General features: G+C 43.3%; 3 protein-coding genes across 23 annotated transcripts in view; 2 read left to right on the top strand and 1 right to left on the bottom strand.

The window, feature by feature from the left end:
- Positions 1-9,345, bottom strand: part of PRR14L (proline rich 14 like) — a 63,183-nt gene extending 53,838 nt beyond the window's left edge. For 2 of the 8 annotated variants that reach the window (XM_059138729.1, XM_059138733.1), the window contains exons 1-3: positions 9,166-9,345; positions 7,311-7,433; positions 217-742 (exon numbers count right to left, since the gene is read on the bottom strand). In XM_059138729.1, the coding sequence (XP_058994712.1) occupies positions 217-690 (474 nt within the window). In that variant the 5' untranslated portion in view covers positions 691-742; positions 7,311-7,433; positions 9,166-9,345. The remainder of the gene's footprint in view (positions 1-216; positions 743-7,310; positions 7,434-9,165) is intronic. The other 6 variants (XM_059138734.1, XM_059138736.1, XM_059138735.1 and 3 more) reach the window with 4 other exon arrangements.
- LOC131810991 (basic proline-rich protein-like) lies at positions 8,820-9,540 on the top strand. Its single transcript, XM_059138984.1, has 2 exons — positions 8,820-8,915; positions 9,004-9,540. Exons 1-2 carry the CDS (start codon positions 8,820-8,822, stop codon positions 9,538-9,540), a joined length of 633 nt encoding a protein of 210 aa, XP_058994967.1.
- Positions 9,541-14,867: 5,327 nt separating this feature from the next.
- Positions 14,868-20,416, top strand: part of DEPDC5 (DEP domain containing 5, GATOR1 subcomplex subunit) — a 140,345-nt gene continuing 134,796 nt past the window's right edge. For 13 of the 14 annotated variants that reach the window (XM_059139140.1, XM_059139142.1, XM_059139144.1 and 10 more), the window contains exons 1-4: positions 14,966-15,114; positions 15,777-15,902; positions 19,123-19,210; positions 19,602-19,648. In XM_059139140.1, the coding sequence (XP_058995123.1) occupies positions 15,845-15,902; positions 19,123-19,210; positions 19,602-19,648 (193 nt within the window). In that variant the 5' untranslated portion in view covers positions 14,966-15,114; positions 15,777-15,844. Of the gene's footprint in view, positions 14,946-14,965; positions 15,115-15,776; positions 15,903-19,122; positions 19,211-19,601; positions 19,649-20,416 lie in introns of those variants that run through there. The other variant, XM_059139141.1, reaches the window with a different exon arrangement.

Below are 20,416 nucleotides of genomic sequence, written 5' to 3'. Positions count from 1 at the left end.
TTTCATCAGATAAGCACTTTCTCTCTTTAAGTGTCTGATGCGACACAGATGTTTTTAAAAAAATCATTAAAAGAAAGTTAACATCAAATTCAACTTTTTGGAAATATTTCAAGAGCAAATCATAAGCTACCTGTCAGCATCTGTACTTTACCATGTGAAGTGTTACTCTGGAAAGCTGTCATTCACACTCATCTGAATTGAGATCTCATGTCTTACCTGACTTAAGCTGATCTTTTCTTCAGCAGCTGTGGAATGTTGATGTGGGTCTTCCTTTGCTCCCTCACAGGGGTCTCTTAAAGTTTCCGCCTGGTCCCCTTGATCTCTGAAGACCTTTAGCTCCATGCTCTTGATTTTCTCTTCCCTATCCAAGATCCCAGAAGCCACAGAACCTCCTGCTGTGGAGTCCACCAGCCCACACCGCCCAGGTTCACCCCCATGATCCAAGGTGCCAGAAGTTTCTTCACAACAACTTTCCGCATGAGTCCTCTGCAGCTCCAAGGGCACTGCCCTACTCTGACTTATAAGAGAGCTTGAGGCTCCGGGTTTTACATCTGGAATCACACTTGGCTCAGGGTCAGCATGAAGCTCTTTGGAGACACTCACAGGGAGTTCAGAGTATAATTCCTGTACCACGGCAGACATGGAGGAATCAAGTGGAACTGGCTGAGTCTCTACTCCGGATGACAGCATTAGGGCAGATGGAAGATTATGGAGTCAAGTCTTTTACATCAAACGGTTCACCCTGACACAAATCAAAGGAAGGGATAAAAGTTTAAAAGCTTGCAGGGTAGAAGAAAGCTGTTTCAGCTAAAAAGTGGCTAAAATAAGGACAAAAAAAAATCCACCTCAAATGCTGACAACATCTGGCACCAAAACATCTTCCTTAAAAAGACTGTGAATTGGGGCGCCTGGGTGGCTCAGTGGGTTAAGCCGCTGCCTTCGGCTCGGGTCATGATCTCAGGGTCCTGGGATCGAGTCCCACATCGGGCTCTCTGCTCAGCAGGAAGCCTGCTTCCTCCTCTCTCTCTCTCTGCCTGCCTCTCTGCCTACTTGTGATCTCTGTCTGTCAAATAAATAAATAAAAAAAAAAAATCTTTAAAAAAAAAAAAAAAAAAAGACTGTGAATTAGTGGAAAAATAAATAGCTTACACCTTTAATAGACACCTGTCTAATCTCAACTGAAATACTGCCTTATGAACAATTATCAATTGTGGGTGAGCAAGGGACAGCAATATGGATGAGAATAAGACATGTTTTAAGCATCCAAGGATAGAAATGATGTAAGTTAGAAGATAAAGATAATTTTCTACCTGTTTTCAGGGCATGAACCTTGCCTGTTGTGTTCATTGCAGGATCCCCACTGCCTGGGAGAAGTGCTTGGCACATAGAAGGTACTCAGGAAATACTTGCTGAATGAACATATACCGAGAGATTCTGAGGAATTTAATATACTGACTTTTCCTCAAGAATAATTCTCTGTAAAGGAAAGTTTATAGACAACAGAATTCCATTCCTTTATTGCTTACCAAACACTTGAGCTGGGTCTACCCACTCTGGCACAAGACACTACTAAACCAGAACTTTAGCAAAGTCCTCTCTGACTTCCATTCAGCATCTTGAAATTTTCCAAGTGCCTTCACAGGCACAACTAATTCGATTCTCACAACCCTATGAGCAAAGTAGAGCAGCTATCACCATCCCATTATAGATCCTAACATCACATTGAAGAGGTAAAAGTGACCTGCCTAAAATATTATAGGGTTATCTGAGGAGAGATGGGAAGATACAAGAAGCTTCCACAGTGTTGGAAATGTTTCACCTTTTGCACTGGAGAGTGGAAACAAGAGTTATTTGCCAAAATACGTATATTTGTGTAATTCATAAAACTAAATTACTAAAGTTACACACACACACACAAACGCACACAGCTAGGGAATGGTACACTTGGACCTAAGGTTTCCTGATTGGTAACTTTTTCATTTTAGTCTACCAAATATGGGCAGTTTCCACAACAAAATTTACTTCGACCTGACCAAGGTGGAAACTGGCTAACCAAGTAAGATACTACATGCTTTCATTCTTGATGCTTTCCCTAATCTAAACAAAGGAAGAGAAAACGTGAGAAATCTCTGGCAACTGAGTTCATAACAAGGATTTACCTGAGGCTACTGATGGCAAATCCCTTTGGCCAAAATGCACACAGGAAAGGGTATTTCAGAAAGCCAGCAGATTTCTACTCCTACCACTTTCTAACATCCATCTCTTCCCAAAATAAACATATTACATACAAGCAAAATCCATTGTTGGCTACCAAACTGTTTTGACTACTAAGCTGTCTCACCTCCTCTCTCTCAATTGACCACATTCAGATTTCTGAGCAGGAAGGACTCTCCAATACACCATGTAAATCTTTACAACTCAATTTCCTTGGACACTGTCTCTATTCCTGCCCTGATTTTCTTGGGAAGCCCACACATGTTACTTATACAAAAGGCACTTGCTCTGCCTCCCCGTCAAGAAGCACCTACCCCTTGGATATTCCTGGGTTTAAAATCTTTCCTCCTTCCACAGAAGATCCCATCCATTGACCTGAGCTATCAAGACTGAAGCTGAGGGATGAGTAGGGACCAAAGACAGATCCTTTCATTTTGCACCATTCTGCCTTTCTGGTTTTCCAACCTGTGGTAGATAAATTTACTTACTCACGTTCCTATGCTTTCATCCACTGGGTGTCCTTATTGTTTTGAAGGACTTCTCCCCAAAAGTTAAGACATGACACTACTAATTTAAATACTAGAAATTATAGGAAATCAGACTGCTGGTCCATTAAGTTCAGAGAACACAAGAGGGCTGATGAAAAAAAATGAATCCAAAAAAGCAGCAAGGAGAGATAAACTGTTGTGTCCAGGAGTACGGTGAGAATCAAATGAGACATTTTAATAAATGGTGCTGACAGAAACATATCCTTTTTGGAGCTACAATCTTCCCCTTTCTCCTCTAGCTCCTGGATATTTTTAGAGGCACTTTAGATTTTAGGCCACTGAGGCGGGGGGGGGGGGGGGGGGGGAGATTAACGGCTAAAGTAGAATTGCTATTGGATGCCAAAAAAGGGAGGAGGTGCTCAATTTTCATTTGGCTCAGTTTCCCTTTCCCAACAACAGATACAATCCAGTTTTTGGTTATCACACCACATACAGACCAGCAGAGTAAGTGCAGGAAAGGATACTGTAGAAGAGCAGATTTGTTGATCGAGATCAGCTCCCTGGGTCTCTTGCCCCCATGTGCTCAAGAGCTCCTCTCTCTTACCGCCACTAAGGTGTGAGTGTTCTCAAAAGTTTAATCCTTGATATGCCTCGCATTCCAGGCTTCACTTTTTTGATGCCCTCACCTTTTTTGCAGCCTTTCTGCTATGTAGATGACTCAAAACTCTCCCTTTAAGTACAGGTAACCATATGAGCCAAACGTTCCACTCCTAAGTACGCATGCACAAAAACTAGTACACAAATGTTCACAGCAGCGCTATTCACAATAGCCAGAAAGTGGAAACAGCTTTTATGTACAACAACTGATTAATGGATAAGCAATGTGGTACACCCATACAATGGAATATCACTTGGCTGTGAGAAGGAAGTGAATACTGATTTGTGATAGAATATGGATGAACCTTGAAGACATTACAGTAAATAAAATACACCAGTCAAAAAGAACCATATAAGATCTCATATATATAAAATATCCAGAGTCAGCAAATCTGTGGAGTTAGAAAGTGAATTAACAGTTCCTTAGTGAGGGCTCGAAAAACTGGGAGTGACTGCTAATAGTTTTTTGGGGGGGCATAAAAATGTTCTAAAATTGATTGTGGTAAAAAAAAAATAATAAAAAAATAAAATTGATTGTGGTGATGGTTACACAACTCTGTGACTATGCTAAAAACCACTAAATTGTACAGTTTAAACTGCTGAATTGTATGATATGCAAATTATATCTGAAAGCTGATTTAAAACAAAAACAAAACACCTATCCCCAGCTCCCATGTCTTCTCAAATTCCTGACCTATGTTTCACTTATAAGGAAACTTAACATTTCCAAGATAGAACCCACTCAACCCAATAAATAATTGGGTCTCACTACATACAAACAACAACCAGAAATGAAGGTAAGTAAGATGTTCTCAGTAAACTTACATACTTATTTTTTTAATCCATTGCCTCTCTGAGTAACAACACCCCCACTATTCTAGAGGTCAGACTTGAACCCAGACACAACTGTATCTGACCTTCCACCTGTTGCTCCATTAGCACTTGTAGTCCACAAACTCAACTCCCATGGTTTCTCTAACAAATCCCACTCCTTTCCATCCCCATGGTCCTAATTCAAGATTTGTTTCAAACACAGGATCATACACAAATACACATTTACTAACAGATCTGTATCATGAAGAGGCAATATTGATAATCACATAGAATGGTTCAAAATATTCATCAAGGAAAACAGAGCTGTTATGTTTCTTGTACATGCTTCTATGCTATAAACTGGCATTTGCCAAAACAGAATTTTAAAGCTTTGGTCACTCCCAAATAACCTCCAATTTACAAAAGCCAAACACCACAAAGCTATCTATCACTTCTTGAATTTTCTGTTTGGAAAAGATACAATTCTAAGAATTTTCAATCTGTAAATCACCTAAGCACATTGGCTGTTGAAGCAAAATAGACTTCTCTCCTTTTCTCCTTGCCCTATCCTGGGTCCTTGAGTTTCTGAAGAGTATCTGCAGTTGAGTCACCCAGGACAGGGGAGTGTCTCAGCTGGAACCCTCGGAGTTGAAGTAATATTTAGATGTAAGCCTAGAGTAGCAGATTAAAATTATTCTCAGCTCACTAGCTTGTACCATCAAATATTGAAAATGCCACAGACTGTAGAAACAGAAAAAAATTTTAAGAAGACATTCAAATTCTTTAAAACTAAATTTCTAATTACACCGGAACAATTAAAGATGATGGTGTAGGGCGCCTGGGTGGCTCAGTGGGTTAAGCCGCTGCCTTCGGCTCAGGTCATGATCTCAGGGTCCTGGGATCGAGTCCCGCATCGGGCTCTCTGCTCAGTGGGGAGCCTGCTTCCTCCTCTCTCTCTCTCTCTGCCTGCCTCTCTGCCTACTTGTGATCTCTCTCTGTCAAATAAATAAATAAAATCTTTAAAAAAAAAAAAAATAAAGATGATGGTGTAGAGAAACAACTCTACAAAGGAGGTTGCCTGGGATAGCTGATCAAACTAAACATCAAAACTCTTTTATTATGGTAAAATATACACATAAGAAAACTGTCTGAAAGAATATAATTAATATTAACAGTATTACCCTAGGTGAGAAGATCACCAACAACTTATATGTTTACTTTTTTTTTTTAACAGTAAGTATATACTACTTTTGTTAAAACATTTTAAACACTGTTTCCCAAGATCCAAACAGGAATAAAGAATAACTGGTATATGGTTTCACTTATCTGTGGAGCATAACAAATAACATGGAGGACATGGGGAGATGGAGAGGAGAAGGGAGTTGAGGGAAACTGGAAGTGGAGGTGAACCAGGAGAGACTATGGATTCTGAAAAACAACCTGGGGGTTTTGAAGGGGTGGGGGCTGGGAGGTTGGGGGAGCCAGGTGGTGGGTATTAAGGAGGGCATGATTGTATGGAGCACTGGGTGTGGTTAAAAACAATGAATACTGTTATGCTGAAAAGAAATTAAAAAAAAAAAAAAAAAAGAATAACTGGTAAGTGGGACGCCTGGGTGGCTCAGTTGTTTAGCATCTGCTCAGTTCATGATCCCTGGGTCCTGGGATCAAGTCCCGCATTGGGCTTTCTGCTAGGTGGGAAGCCTGCTTCTCCCTCTCCAACTCCCCCTGCCTGTGTCTCTCTCTCTCTCTCAAATAAATTTAAAAATATATATATTTTCTTTTATTCTTTTAAATATTTTTAAAAATTTTATTTATTTATTTGATAGAGATCACAAGTAGGCAGAGAGGCAGGCAGAGAGAGAGGGAGGGAAGCAGGCTCCCTGCTGAGCAGAGAGCCCAATGAGGGGCTCGATCCCAGGACCCTGGGATCATGACCTGAGCCAGAGGCAAAGGCTTTAATCTACTGAGCCACCCAGGCACCCCCCCCCAAAAAAAATAATAATAAAAAAAAGAATAACTGGTAAGTGTATTATCCCTTTATTTTTATCAGTTATCTTTCCAAATGTCAGCTCTCTGCCTCAACCATAAAAATTTTTACATCAAAGTGTTAAGTAAACTTGAAAACAGTGAGTTACACATGCTCATAAAATGAAGGCAGGGATTTATAGCTTAATCCTTACTAATGACTTGTAACCAACCTACTGGGTTAGCACACTGGGTAATTATCTAGTTTGAGGTATAAGCAAAAAATAAATAATAGATTCACAAACTCTTAACAGCTGTTACTGGCTTCTCATCTTTACCATGACACAAATTAGAATTAGACTGCTTAGGGAATGGACTTAGCCCTGAAAAAAGACCCATATTTATAGGAGTATGCAGTAAAGTTATCCCAATAATGGAAGAAATTCTTTTGAACTGAGAACAATCATCTCAAAACCTTTCCATGTCAACTGCAACAGCAATGCTGGGAAGCAGTCTAGTTGCTGGTCTCCAAACAGGGTCCCTATCCTGCTGCCTGTATGGTCTTGAATGTCACTTAACTTTTCTTCCATGTTTTTCACATGTAAAATGAACAAGTTAAACAAAGTAACCTCAAAGGGTCCTGCCACCCGTAAGAATTCCATGACTCTAAATGATAACTTTTCTATTTCTCTTTGTTTTTCAAAGTACATTTATAGATATCAATAATGGTGATAGAATTCCAACTAAGCCCCACTGTGGCACTCAAGGTTTACACACACAAAGTTTTTTCTTAGTGGCAACATTAATTCCTATCCTACCAAATAACAAAAACGTGAAAAAAAGAAAATAAACTACCAGTGAAAGATTAACACTGCAGCTCTCAATCTCATTAGAATACATTTTATAATATAAAAAACCTGACAAAGTGGTTTAGTAGTTTAGTAGTTCAAACACTCCCTAAAACAAAAGTTCTGGGAGTACAAAGTTTACAGCAGTAAGTAAAACGTAGAAAAAAGAATCAAACAAAGAAAAAAGCGGAACAGAAAACCATGTGCCCAATAATCCCCAGTCTGAAGGTCTCCCCTCCCTTTAATTCCAATGCAAAAGGGCTGCTCAAAATGAGAACAGTTAACACTGGGCGCTGCCACACTTATGTCAAGGGACAATACTCACAATATCGATCAGGCCCTCAGAAGTTCACAACATTCCTTTCACCTTGAGAAAGGGGCTTTCTTTTCCAAGATTCGGACACTGTAGCCAATGCCTCCATGAGGGCATTCGTAGAAGGGGCCTCTTCTTGAGGGACAGAGAAAGAAGAATCTTTTAGCAAGATCTCTAGACAAACAGAAAGTAGGGTAGTGAAGTCTGTACACTAAACAGGGCCCAGCTCTTCAACATGGGAGTGTGCAGGAAATCTCAAAAGCATCAAGCACTGTTTCCCTTTTCCTTCCTTTATTAGCATGCAGAAAAAGGATCCCTCTGTCTCCACATGGGGAGTGAAACAGCGAAAATGCTCCTGATTTCTGACAAAGGCTTTCTGCATAAAATATTTTCATTTCTTTTTCAAAGGATGAGGAGAAGGAAACCATCTGTGCCACTCTAAATACACTGCAGGAAAGACTCCTCCTCTAAAGGTAGAGTCTTATTTTCCTTGGGAGAGAAAGAAAAAAGAAGTTGGAACTCCCTCTTTGAGGAGGGGGAGGTGTGTAAATCACTACAGCAGGTAGGGGGAGTGGGTGAGGACATCTCTAACCAGTCAGGAAGTGATAGCTTCTGTGGACAAAGGGAAAGCTGGCTTTTAGTATCTGTCCTCCCTCCCTCTTGGAGTACAGACCTGTTTCCAAAAACAAAGTCTTTTCTCTTGATTATTCTGAGGCCCTCTTTGTTAATCTGGGGAGCATGGAAGAATCTAAAGGGAGTAGAAATGCCTCTTTCTCCACCCCAGGATGGGGAAAAGTCTCCTTTCCAGTGAGAAAGGATGGATTGAACACCTGTGATGTGGGGGTGGGGACGGGAGGAGGCATGCATGGAAAAATCTGGGTCTCTATGAAGATATTAGTTTTCTTTCTTTAAAAACAACAATAACAGTAGCAGCAAATTTAGTAACAATGACAGCAACAGTCTACCAAAAGCTTGTTATGTCCTAAACACTTACACAAATTCTCCCTTAGCCCTGAAGACCATGCTTTCTACAAAGAGGACCCAAATTAGAGATGGGCTAATTGAGACTCAGGAAGGTTGAACAACTAAGCAAGGTCACGAAGATGGAAAATGGGAGACAGACTTGAAACTACCACATTCCAGACGCCATGCTCTTAACTGTGCAAGGGAAAGGAGCTCATTGCACACCAAGAGACTTGCGGAAAGAGAAGAGAGCCTCACTCTGGGGACGTGATTGGGGGAGGGGGGAAGAGACTGACTTCTAATACCACAAAGTAAATTCAGGGTCTTCCTCTCTATATCTAGGGTTAAAGGTGAAAAATAAAAGAAAGAAGGTAAGTCTCTCTTTTACAGGGAAGGAAGACACCCCCCTCCCCAACACTTTTAGGCAAGTTGAATCTCGCTCTTCATCGAGAGCGCTGACCAAATCGGGGGAAAAGGTCTTGTTGAGGGATTACCTACTACTGCTCCTATTGAAATAAGTTTAGAATCGCCCTCTCGCACCCCGGGAGCGAGTGTCGCATGGCTGACAAACGCACAGGAACTGGGGAAGAGCGGACGCCCACAACAAGGGGCGTCGCCCTCCTCGAGAAGTTGGGGGTCCCCCGCCGTATCGAGGTGGAAGAGGAATATCTCTCCCCCGTCGGAGCCATGACTCGAAAAGCCGTTTCCCCCTCGCGACGCGTGGTCTCCTCCCTCTCCCCAGGTCGTTCCGCCGCCCGCAGAGCAGCCTCCGTTCCCGTCGACACCCCAAGAGGGAGGGGAGCCCGGGCTCCCCCTCAGCCTGCAACGCCCGGTAAAGGGTCCCCTGGGGATGGAGAGGGGCGGGGCGGCTGCGCCCGAAGCCTTCCCGCCCCCGGCCTCTTACCCTGAGGCCTGCTCCGCGGCCCGCGCTCGCCCCGCCAGGCCGGCCTTTGCAGCCGCAGCCCCGCCGCCGCCAAAGCTACCTGAGCCTACCGAGCCGAGAGAGCCCGGGGGCGCTCCAGCCGCCACCGCCTCTTCGTCTCTATGGTTTTCTTCCTCCTCACCACCCCCCACCCCGCACTTCCTCATCCGGGACCCGAGCCAGCCATGCGGGCTCACCCAAGTCCCGCCCCCGCATGCCGCGCGCGCAATCCTAGGGGCGGCTCTTCCCGCGTCCAGTCTCGGCTATGGGCCGGCCCTAGCAGCCTTCTGCCCCGCCCCTGCGCCCAGGATTCTTAAAGGGGAAAGCACCTTTGCCTCAGCTCCTATTAAACCTTAGGGCCTATTGTCTCCCCTGCTGCTACCCTGGCCTAGTCCACTGTTTTCCTGGCCCGAATGGCTGCAATTCTAGGGGACTCTCACTGGCAGCCCAGGAGATCTTTTTATAACTCGAATCAGTGTGTTAGGTCATGTCAGTCCCCTGCTCCTTCCAATCACATTGAACACTAAATCTAAAGGGCACCTCGGCCTCCAGTCCTGCAGGGCATCTTGTTTTAACTTCTTCAAGGCTTAAAGACCGGTTGAAATTGCCACGTTGCAACTATTTATTGATTCATTCATCATTTGTCCCTTCCCATGCTTGTTCATCATTCTATGGTCAGCACCTAGCATAGTATTAGGCGTAAGTAAATGTTCAACAGATATTTGAAGGAAGAAAGATGGTTTATTCAAAAGGGAATCAGAGGGGTGCCTGGGTGGCTCAGTTGAAAAAGTGTCCAACTCTTGATTTTGGCTCAGGTCATGATCTCAGGGTCATGAGATGGTATTGAGCTCCATATGGGGCTCTGTGCTTGGTGGGGAATTTGCTTAAGATTCTCTCCGTCTCCCTCGGTCCTTTCCTCCTGCTTGCACACACTCTCTCTCAGATAAATAAACAAATCTTGGGACACCTGGGTGGCTCAGTTGGTTAAGTTCTGCCTTTGGCTGAGGTTGTGATCCCAAGGTCCTGAGCTCTAGTCCTGCACTGGGCTCTCTGCTCAGTGGGGGGCCTGCTTCTCCCTTTTCCTGTTCTGTCTACTGCTTCCCCTTCTGGCGCTCTCTCTGACAAACAAATCAATAAAATCTTTTAAAAGAAAAAAAAAAAAAAGAAGGTTCAGAATAAATAAACAAATCTTAAGAAAAAGTGGGGTGGATTAAGGAAGTTCAGAGAATGGAGTCAACTTGATCCAAATCACACAGCCTTATATTAAACACAGAAATCTGTTGCTTTTTGGAACTTAATAACCTCGCTGCCTATAGAACTAGAGATTTGGAGGTTTATGAGAGATTTTAATTCTCTTTTCTCTGATCAGGATATCTTTGAGCCAACATGTGGACCATTTTGGCCAAGATAGTGGTTTTCCCACTTTTGGTCAGGGCTGGAGATAGATAAACCCAAATGTCAGCTCTGTTATTTTACAGCCCATGAGTGCAAAGATCATCTGTATATATGTACAATTCATATATAGACTACTACAAAAGGTATTGTTTTTTTTTTTTTTTTTTTTAAAGATTTTATTTATTTATTTGACAGAGAGAAATCACAAGTAGATGGAGAGGCAGGCAGAGAGAGAGAGAGGGAAGCAGGCTCCCTGCCGAGCAGAGAGCCCGATGCGGGACTCGATCCCAGGACTCTGAGATCATGACCTGAGCCGAAGGCAGCGGCTTAACCCACTGAGCCACCCAGGCGCCCCTACAAAAGGTATTGTGATGATTTTTTAAAAAAGATTTTATTCATTTATTTGACACAGAGAGAGAGATCCCAAGTAGGCAGAGAGGTGGGCAGAGAGAGAGGGGGAAGCAGGCTCCCTGCTGAGCAGAGAGCCCTATGCGGGGCTTGATCCCAGGACTCTGAGATCATGACCTGAGCCAAAGGCAGAGGCTTAACCCACTGAGCCACCCAGGCTTCCCAGTATTGTGATGATTTAACTAGAAATTCACTTTAAACATGGCTGCCTTTACACAGTATCCACATTGTCCAGTACTTTCTCAGGCAACTATCTGCCTATAGGATGGGAATCTGAGAAATCCAGTATTACTGGTTTGTCTTTTTGCTTCAGGATCTAGCATGACTGTCCAGCATCACTATTGATCTTGTCTTTATTTTATTTTAAAAGAGTTATTTATTTATTTATTTATTTAAGGCGTGAAGAGGGACAGAGAATCCCAAACAGATTCCCTGCTCAGTGTGGAGCCTGACGCAAGGCTCAATCCCACAACCCTGAGATCATGACCTGAGCCGAAGTCAAGAGTTGGATGCCCAGCTGACTGAGCCATCCAGGTGCCTTGACCTTGTCTTTTTTTTTTTTTTTTTTTAAAGATTATTTATTTATTTGACAGACAGAAATCACAAGTAGGCAGAGAGGCAGGCAGAGAGAGGAGGAAGCAGGTTCCTTGCTGAGCAGAGAGCCCGATGTGATGCAAAACTCGATCCCATGACCCCGAGATCATGACCCGAGCCGAAGGCAGAGACTCAACCCACTGAGCCACCCAGGCGCCCCTTGTCTTTATTTTAAAATGTGATATTTTGGGGGCTCCTGGGTGGTTCAGTGGGTTAAGTGTCTGCCGTCTGCCTTCAGCTTGGGTCATGGTCCCAGGGTCCTGGGATCAAGCCACACATCAGGCTCTCTGCTCAGCAGAGGGCCTTTTTCTCTCTCTCCCTCTGCTGCTCTCCCTGCTTGTCCTCTCTCTCTGTCAAGTAAATACACACACACACACACACACACACACCCCTTTAAAATGTGATATTTTGGGGTCCCTGGGTGGCTCAGTGGGTTAAGCCGCTGCCTTCGGCTCAGGTCATGATCCCGGGGTCCTGGGATCGAGTCCCACATCGGGCTCTGCTCAGCGGGGAGCCTGCTTCCCTCTCTCTCTCTCTCTCTGCCTGCCTCTCTGTCTACTTGTGATCTCTCTCTGTGGAATAAATAAATAAAATCTTAAAAAAAAATAAAATGTGATATTTTAGAGGTACCTGGGTGGCTCAGTTGATTAAGCATCTGCCTCTGGCTCAGGTTATGAACCCAAGTTTCTGGGATCAAGCCCCACATTGGGCTTCCTGCTCAGTCAGGAGCCAGCTTCTCTCTCTGCCCCTCTTCCTCACTCGTGCTCTCTCTTTCTCTCTGAAATAAATAGATAAACAAATCATTTTACAAATGTGCTATTTTGGGGTGCCTGGGTGGTTCCATCAGTTCAGTGGCTGCCTTCAGCTCAGGTCATGATCCCAGGGTCCTGGGATTGAGCCCTGCATCAGGCTCCCTGCTCAGTGGAGAGCCTACTTCTCCCTTTCTATCTGCCAGCCGCTCTGCCTACTTGTGTTTTCTCTCTCTGTCAAATAAATCAATAAAATCTTTTAAAAATGTGATATTTTGTTAATAGTGGGCTTTTGTATTAATTTTTATTTTAAAAATTATATTAAATATTATTTATCTTGTTCCCTGAGCTTTTTTTTTTTCATTTTTAAAAGATTATTTATTTATTTATTTGACAGATAGAGAGTACAGGTAGGCAGAACAGCAGGCAGAGGGAGAAGCAGACTCCCCGCTGAGCAGGGAGTCTGATGCGGGGCTCCATCCCAGGACCCTGGGACCATGACCTGAGCTGAAGGCAGTAGCTCAACAGACTGAGCCACCCAGGCGCCCTTCCCTGAGCTTTTTTGACATCTCCTTAACATTTTGTGCCCTAAGATAAGTGTCTCACTAGCCTTACCCAACTCTGCTCCTAGCTCTCTATTAGGCACAAAGAAGTCCAAAGGAAGGAGCATAAATATCATTCAATGCCCTGAAAGTCGTGGAAAGCCAGTTTCCTAATCAATTCCATGCTTGCCAATAATACTCTGTATTTATATATAGTATTTTAAATTATTTTAATTTGAAAGACTTAATATAACATGCCCATCATTTCATTTGGTCTTTAAACATCTTGTGAACAAGGAAATACAGGTACTTCTTATCTCCATCTGGCAAGGGAGAAAATTGAGAAAAGAGAATTTGGTATAAAGCCACACTGCCCAAAACAGGCTATTGTGCAGGTGGTTGTAGCACAGTGATCTTAGAATTGAGAATCCCCTAGACTAGATCCCCTGTCCAGGAACTAACTGCTCCAGCCATCCCTAACCTTGACCAGGCTTGACAATTTTTTTAAAAACTCAAAACCTATTAAGTTTTTTTTTTAAAGATTTTATTTATTTATTTGACAGGGACAGCAAGAGAGAACAAGTAGGCAGAGAGGCAGGCGGAGGGAGAGGGAGAAGAAGACTCCTCACTGAGCAGAGCAGAGTCTGGACCCCGGACTCTGTCTGGGATCATGACCTTGATGAAAGGCAGGTACTTAACTAACTGAGCCACCCAGGCGCCCCTGTTAAGATTTTGTTTGCTTGTTTGTTTGTTTGTTTTTTTACAAGTTTTTGCCAAATTAAAAAGTGAAATATTTGCAGTTCTAAGATATGACACCAATTATAGACATTTCTCAGGAGATGGAATCAAATTTCAATGAGGGCCAGTGAGAGAGAATCTCATTAGGCCCTCTGGAATGAAAGACTTCCCACCAGCCACTGCTGCTAACAAAACAGTCAGGGGGATCTGAATGCGTCCGCTGAATTAGCAACATTGAAGTCTTTCATAGTTAACATTTTATCCCTGAAGTTTTTGCAACTGTTGCAGTTGATTACATGTTTTTACTTATATAAAAAATCACAATTATTTTTTAGTTTTAACTTCTGAATCCTAAAACAAAAGTATGGATACCGAAAAGCAGCTCCTCTCTTCACATACCCCCCCTCCTTCCCCCACCCCCGCCTTCTCCCAATCAGGTCTCCTTTGTGCCACGCGACGTTTTCATCTTTAAACATTCAGAAAATTTCCCAAACCGTTGTCAGTTAAATGGAATTGGTAACTTGTCAGAAGTCCTTGGCGAGTTTCTGGAACAGTCCACACAGCTCTAATTTTCTTCTGGAGAACAGAAAGATGTCCTGAAACGGTCTTAGGAAGAGCTCCTCGGTCTGTGAGGAGGATGCTCGTTAGAAGCTCAGCCTTCAGAGCCACGCTGGACTCGACTGGGTCAGGATCCATCCTTGCTTCCTTCTGAGGAGTTTCGTGTCCCCCGCCTGTTTACCTATATGTGAAATACAACGTACCTGCCACCTAATAGGGAAGTGACCATTTTATAAGGATGTCTGTGAGAGGGTAGCTATTAACCAGGGAGGCACGCAATTCATTTGGGGTTTCGAGGGATTTGAAAAGTGAATGCTTTTCAGCAGAATCCGTCGCTCTATCGCAAGACCTGGGCCTTTTGCATTTTACAAAAGTTCTCCCAGAAACTCTTTTGTGCTTCTCAGTAGCCCCGTGAGGCCAGGCGAGGGTCCGCAACACTATTTACAGATCCGAGGAGACTCGTCTGTTTGCCCTGTTGGGCGGGGGGGAGTCCTAAATCGGAAACGAAGTTCTTGGGCATGGATCTAGGTGAGAATGTCTGGAAGAAAAACGATTTCCATTCCATGGCCGGCTACCGCCCTGCCTGCGAGCGGAAAACACAGCAAACAGCCAGAGCTAGAAGCCACACGCAACGCCCCGCCCCCGGCGGGAGCCCCGGATAGGGAAGTGGCGTGGACACCGAGATGAGGCGGAGGCCGGGCCAGAGCGGCCCGGGGCGTGTGGGCGGGAAGGGGGCGGGGCTACGGGGCGGAGCCACCAGAGCTGCGCGGGTTCTCAGGTGAGCACACTGTGGCCGGGGCGGGCGGACAGGAACCTTGAGCTGGGGCACGGAAGCCGCAAGGGCTGTGGGGGCGTAGGCGGGGCGTCCAGAGGAGGCGCAGGGGACCGTGGGAGGGTCCGGCCCTCGGAGTCCCGGCTTGAAGAGGGAAGGGGCTCCGGAGCTGTGGGTGAGTGTGGCTGCTCGCCGGGCCCGGGTTTGTGGAGTCTGAGGAAGGGGGTGGTGGCCCAGGTTCGAGTTCTGACCCCACTCTCCATGCTGCTGTGTGATCTTAGACAAGTCTCCGAGCCTCTCTGAGCTTTAGTGGCCGCAGCTGTGAAATGAGAGTGGGGAGGAGGAGTCGCTGAGAGTTTGTACAAATGGACATAAAGGGAACGAAGCCCTGCCTTCCTCCTCTTTATCCTCTCCTTGCCCAGGACACTGACTGCGAAACGTGAATGGTGGGAGTATCTCAGTCTCTGAGTGACCTTGGACAAGTCCCTTACTTCTTCATCCACAAAATGAGTGCGCTAACCTGTTTCAAGATCTCTTTAGTATTTGGGTGTTTTTGCTTTAGATAGAGACAAGGTAGTGAGTGCGCAATTGACTACAAGTTTTCCATTTAGGGGGTGATAGAATATCTTCTTGGAGGTTGGAATAGACCCTGGGCCAAATTTCCTTTAGTTTCCAGATTCTCCGTTTTGCCCTTTAACCCTCCTTGTAATTGGAGGAGTGATTTCATCCAAGGGTTGGTGCTACCTCTTCTCTGAACAATACCAGTATATTCAATGGCCTAAAATCAAAGAGCAGTTGCAAAGAAAAGTCTGACATTCTAGCCTTTTTGTGTTTCAGTGGCAGAGAGGCAAGATGACTTCTCTCCCCCAAGCTTGGAACAGCTGAAGGAAAAACAACAGTACAAGATGAAAACAACAAAGGTCTACAAACTTGTCATCCACAAGAAGGGCTTTGGGGGCAGTGGTCAGTATTGATTGGTCTTTGAGGGTTGTGTAAGTTGGCTAAGGTTCTTGATGTGTCCAATGCCTTGAAAATGACACACTGACTCACATGACCATAGCAGCTAGAGGCAACTTAACTGAGTGAAACAGCAAGTATGAAATAGTTGCAGGGAGGACAGTAGCACCAGAGAGCACAGGCCCCTGCTAAGAGCATTTCTATTCTGACTTTTAAGGAACATGGTGAATGTTGCCAGTCTACTACCCTTCATTTATTTGTATTTTATTATTTATTTATTTAAGTTTTAAAAGATTAATTTATTTATTTGACAGGAAGAGAGACAACAAGCAGAGGGAGCTGGAGGGGGAGAAGCAGGCTTCCTGTCGATCAGGGAGCCAAAGTGGGGCTTGATTCCAGGACCCTGAGATCATGATCTGAGCCAAAGGCAAATGCTGAGTCGACTGAGCCACCCAGGCGCCCTTATTTGTATTTTATGTTACATGTTTATTGCATATATCTTATAAAATCTTAGTATGCACTGGTTTGGCAGATAAAAGAAACTTACATTATATGAGAGCAGTAGTAGACACACATTAGACAGGTCTGATCAAAGCATGAAACTTTGCCTGGCTGAGAGGCATAGTGAGGAGGGGCAGGACAAAGCATATTGTTCTGTACTAAACCAGATTTTTCAGCTCTGCCTTTAACTTTCCCTGTGACCTCATAGGCAAGCCCCTAGTTTATCTTATCTAAACTTCAAGCACATTAGAACAATTTTTCTGTTTTTCTTAGCACATTGTGTCTATTAATCTGCAGAATAGGATGGTGATTAGTAAAATGATTTTTTTTCTTTTTGTAAAGAAATAATTTTCCTTTTTGTCCTAACAATCTTATTTGCTTCAGAAATTGGAATTAACAACACAATGAGTGTTTTTTGTTTTTTTTTAAAAAGATTTTACTTATTTATTTGACAGAGAGAGATCACAAGTAGGCAGAGAGGCAGACAAAGAGAGAGGAGGAGGCAGGCTCCCGGCTGAGCAGAGAGCCTGATGCGGGGCTCGATCCCAGGACTCTGGGATCATGACCTGAGCCGAAGGCAGAGGCTTTAACCGACTTAGCCACCCAGGCGCCCCACACAATGAGTCTTTTTAAAGATGTATTTTACTATGCATTTGCTCTTGTATATGTGTAAGCCTCCCAAGGGCAAGGATTCCCCAAAAAGGAAAACACTAGTTTGGATATCATAAAGTATGTGAGGTTGAGTAAGATGATATATGGAAGGTATTTAGTAGAGTATCAGACTCAGTGCCGCTCAGTAAATGTAACCATTATTATTACCAGGGCAAGGATATACCAGGTGTTGCTGTATTTAAAACACAATTTCTGCTAAAATGCAGAGTCTGTTGTGAATACTAGATTTTGTATTCTGTTGATGCTGCCTGAACACTTGGGGTAGAATTTTTTTTTTTTTTTTTAAAGATTTTATTTATTTATCTGACAGAGAGAAATCACAAGTAGATGGAGAGGCAGGCAGAGAGAGAGAGAGGGAAGCAGGCTCCCCGCCGAGCAGAGAGTCCGATGCGGGACTCGATCCCAGGACCCTGAGATCATGACCTGAGCCAAAGGCAGCGGCTTAACCCACTGAGCCACCCAGGCGCCCCTGGGGTAGAATTGAGTAGAAAACAGAAACAACTTTTGACAGACAGAAGAATAAGAAGATACAGTGTATACAGTGTATATACAATGAATACATGTCTACTTTTTCATTTGTATAAGAGAAAGACAGCTAAGTGTTATACCCCGTCTCCTGTAGGACTATAAATAAAAACACATCAAATGAAATTAGGTGCATATCTGTGCTAAACGTAAAAGTTATGAATATGACAAGGTCCCTTGTCCCTAAGGAGCTTTTAGCTTGATGAGACAGATATGCAAAAAGAAAATGGTAAAATGAAACAGTGGAATTAGTGCTCAGGGATTTTAATTCAGAATATGGAAGTTAGGGGAAGGCATCATAGTGGATTTGGCATAAAACTATCAGTGGAAGCAATATACCAAATAAAATTTGGGATTAACCCAATGCTTTGCTTTCCTAGGCTGAATTTTTATGGAGTCTGATTATATTTGAAGTTTAGATATACGTATTTGTCATGGTTTTAGCATAATTAAAGGCTGTAGCTTTTCCTCAAAATCAAAACAATAACAAAAAAAATCACTCCCTCTTTATGATTCTGAGTTTGTTATATATGAAAGGATTCTCTCCACTCCTAGTGAGTGTGGAGGTGGGGGTAGATAAACATATGAAACATAGGTCCTCCCTATATTTTAAGAGTTTTATTGGACCCTAATGTGAACTAGTATCCAAAATTTTTCCCTGATCAAGTGCTGCCTTCCAAAGTGTAGGGTATTTTACTTGGCTTGTGGGATTTTGTTTTGTTTTGTTTTATGACATATGGGAGGTTGTGGGCTTTAGGCAGAAGGAATCCTGGGCTAAGGGTGCCTAGGTGGCTCAGTTGTTAAGTGTCTGCCTTCGGCTCAGGGGATTGGGCCCTGCATCAGGCTTCCTGCTCAGTGAGAGGTCTGTTTCTTCCTTTCCCACTCTCCCTGCTTGGATTCCCTCTCTTGCTGTGTCTCTCTCTGTCAAATAAATAAAATCTTTTAAAAAAAGGGAGGGGGGAGAGAGAGAGAGAGAGAGAGAGAATGAATGAATCCTGGGCTAGTAATCAGTCTTGGCTGTGCTGTTATTAGCTGTTTACCTTTAGGCAGGTCACATTATCCCCTAGGTCATTTCTTCACTTCTGTTAGATCTAAAGATTTATTGTGAGGATCATATTAAAGACAGTATTTTTGGAAATTCTTTGAACACTTTATAAATATCAGGGATTGTGCTGCATTTGTGGGATCAGGCTGTTTTGTTCCTGGTATAGGCCAGGTATGTGATAATTCAAGGAAGTAAAGTGTTAATCCCAGAGGTTTCTTTTTCCCAGTGGGGTGGTAATAGAAAGAGCATGGGCTCTGAGGACAAAGGCCCCGAACACTATCCAACTCAGCTACTCACTAGTTTTATGTCTCTCTGTGAATCCTTAAGTTCACCTGAATTGCAATTTAGAATGGAACCTCATCTTCGAGATGGGGTAGTGATACTAACCAATGAGGTCACCAGGACCCAACATGAGAATGTATATCACAGCTTGTCGTCCAAGTTAGTCCGTTTTCTACTTGAGATTGCTGACTTGTCTTTCAGATGATGAGCTAGTCATGAACCCTAAAGTGTTTCCTCACATCAAGCTTGGAGACATTGTGGAGATTGCTCACCCCAATGATGAATACAGGTAAACATCTCATTAGGATCAAGGGGACTAACTGGGCAGCCTGCTGTTTCCAAATATTTTGTTTAAGGGGCATGCAAGGCAGGACAGCTCTTAGCCTTTACATGAAACTGTTCCTGCCCTCTGGGATTTGATAAAGCAATAATCTTTTAAAAAGTAGTCTATTCTTTCTGATTTTAAAGTCAGGATAACAACTCTGTGAAAATTGTGTAGCATTTAGCTGTTTCCTGGAAGGCAAGTGCAGAGTTTCTTTGTTTCTAAGAGAACTTCTCCCCCTTCTTGTGCTGTAGGTTACAATATATCCAGAGGGATCTCTTTGCCTTTTGTAGGGGGTGAAGAAAGCTGGTTAATTACAGCTTACAACATCCTATCTCTTTGTTGCTTTCTCCCCCAGCCCTCTGCTTTTGCAAGTCAAGTCACTTAAGGAAGATTTGCAGAAAGGTAAGAATTTCATCTCTCTTCTCTAAGGTTTTTATTTTTACACTTGGAGAAACTGTTCCAGAAACTGTAAGGAACATGTCTCTTCATAATCTCAGGGAATGAGGGCATAGTACTTCTTTCCTTGTCAAAATGTGTGCCCCTAAAAAAATTGTCAGATTTCAAAAGTGCCAAGGAATCTCGTTTGTCAGCATCCTGAGGGCACTGAAGAAACTGTCTTTATTGTTAGGAGGAAAGTTAATCTGACTAGGTAAAGCTTTATTCTTAACTCCAAAAAAAAAAAAAAAAAAAAATTGTTGGCAAAGCATGCTTTCCTAAATATTGTATTTTTTCACAAGATGTTTGTTAAGTGCGTACTCTAGGTGAGAGAAGATAACCTATCACAAATGTAGGATAGTATACTGGGAGCTTTTTGTCTTATTTATTTATTTATTTATTTAAATTTTATTTTATTTTTTCAGTGTTCCAAGATTCATTGTTTATGCACCACATCCAGTGCTCCATGCAATACCTGCCCTCCTTAATACCCACCGTCAGGCTTACCCAACCCCCCATGCCCCTCCCCTCTAAAACTCTCAGTTTGTTTCTCAAAATCCACAGTCTCTCATGGTTCATCTCTCCCTCTGATTTCCCCCAACTCACTTCTCCCTCCTCCCAGTCTCCTCCATGTTATTCCTTATGCTCCATAAGTAAGTGAAACTGGGAGCTTTTTGTAATGTCTCTTTCTTTTTATCTTCCCACACAACTCTTGATTGAGGGAGGGAACTTAGT

Source organism: Mustela lutreola, chromosome 11 (assembly GCF_030435805.1).
Source record: "Mustela lutreola isolate mMusLut2 chromosome 11, mMusLut2.pri, whole genome shotgun sequence".
NCBI classification, from domain to species: domain Eukaryota; kingdom Metazoa; phylum Chordata; class Mammalia; order Carnivora; family Mustelidae; genus Mustela; species Mustela lutreola.
Note: the sequence above shows the minus strand (reverse complement) of the source record. Positions and strands in the feature narration are given on the sequence as shown.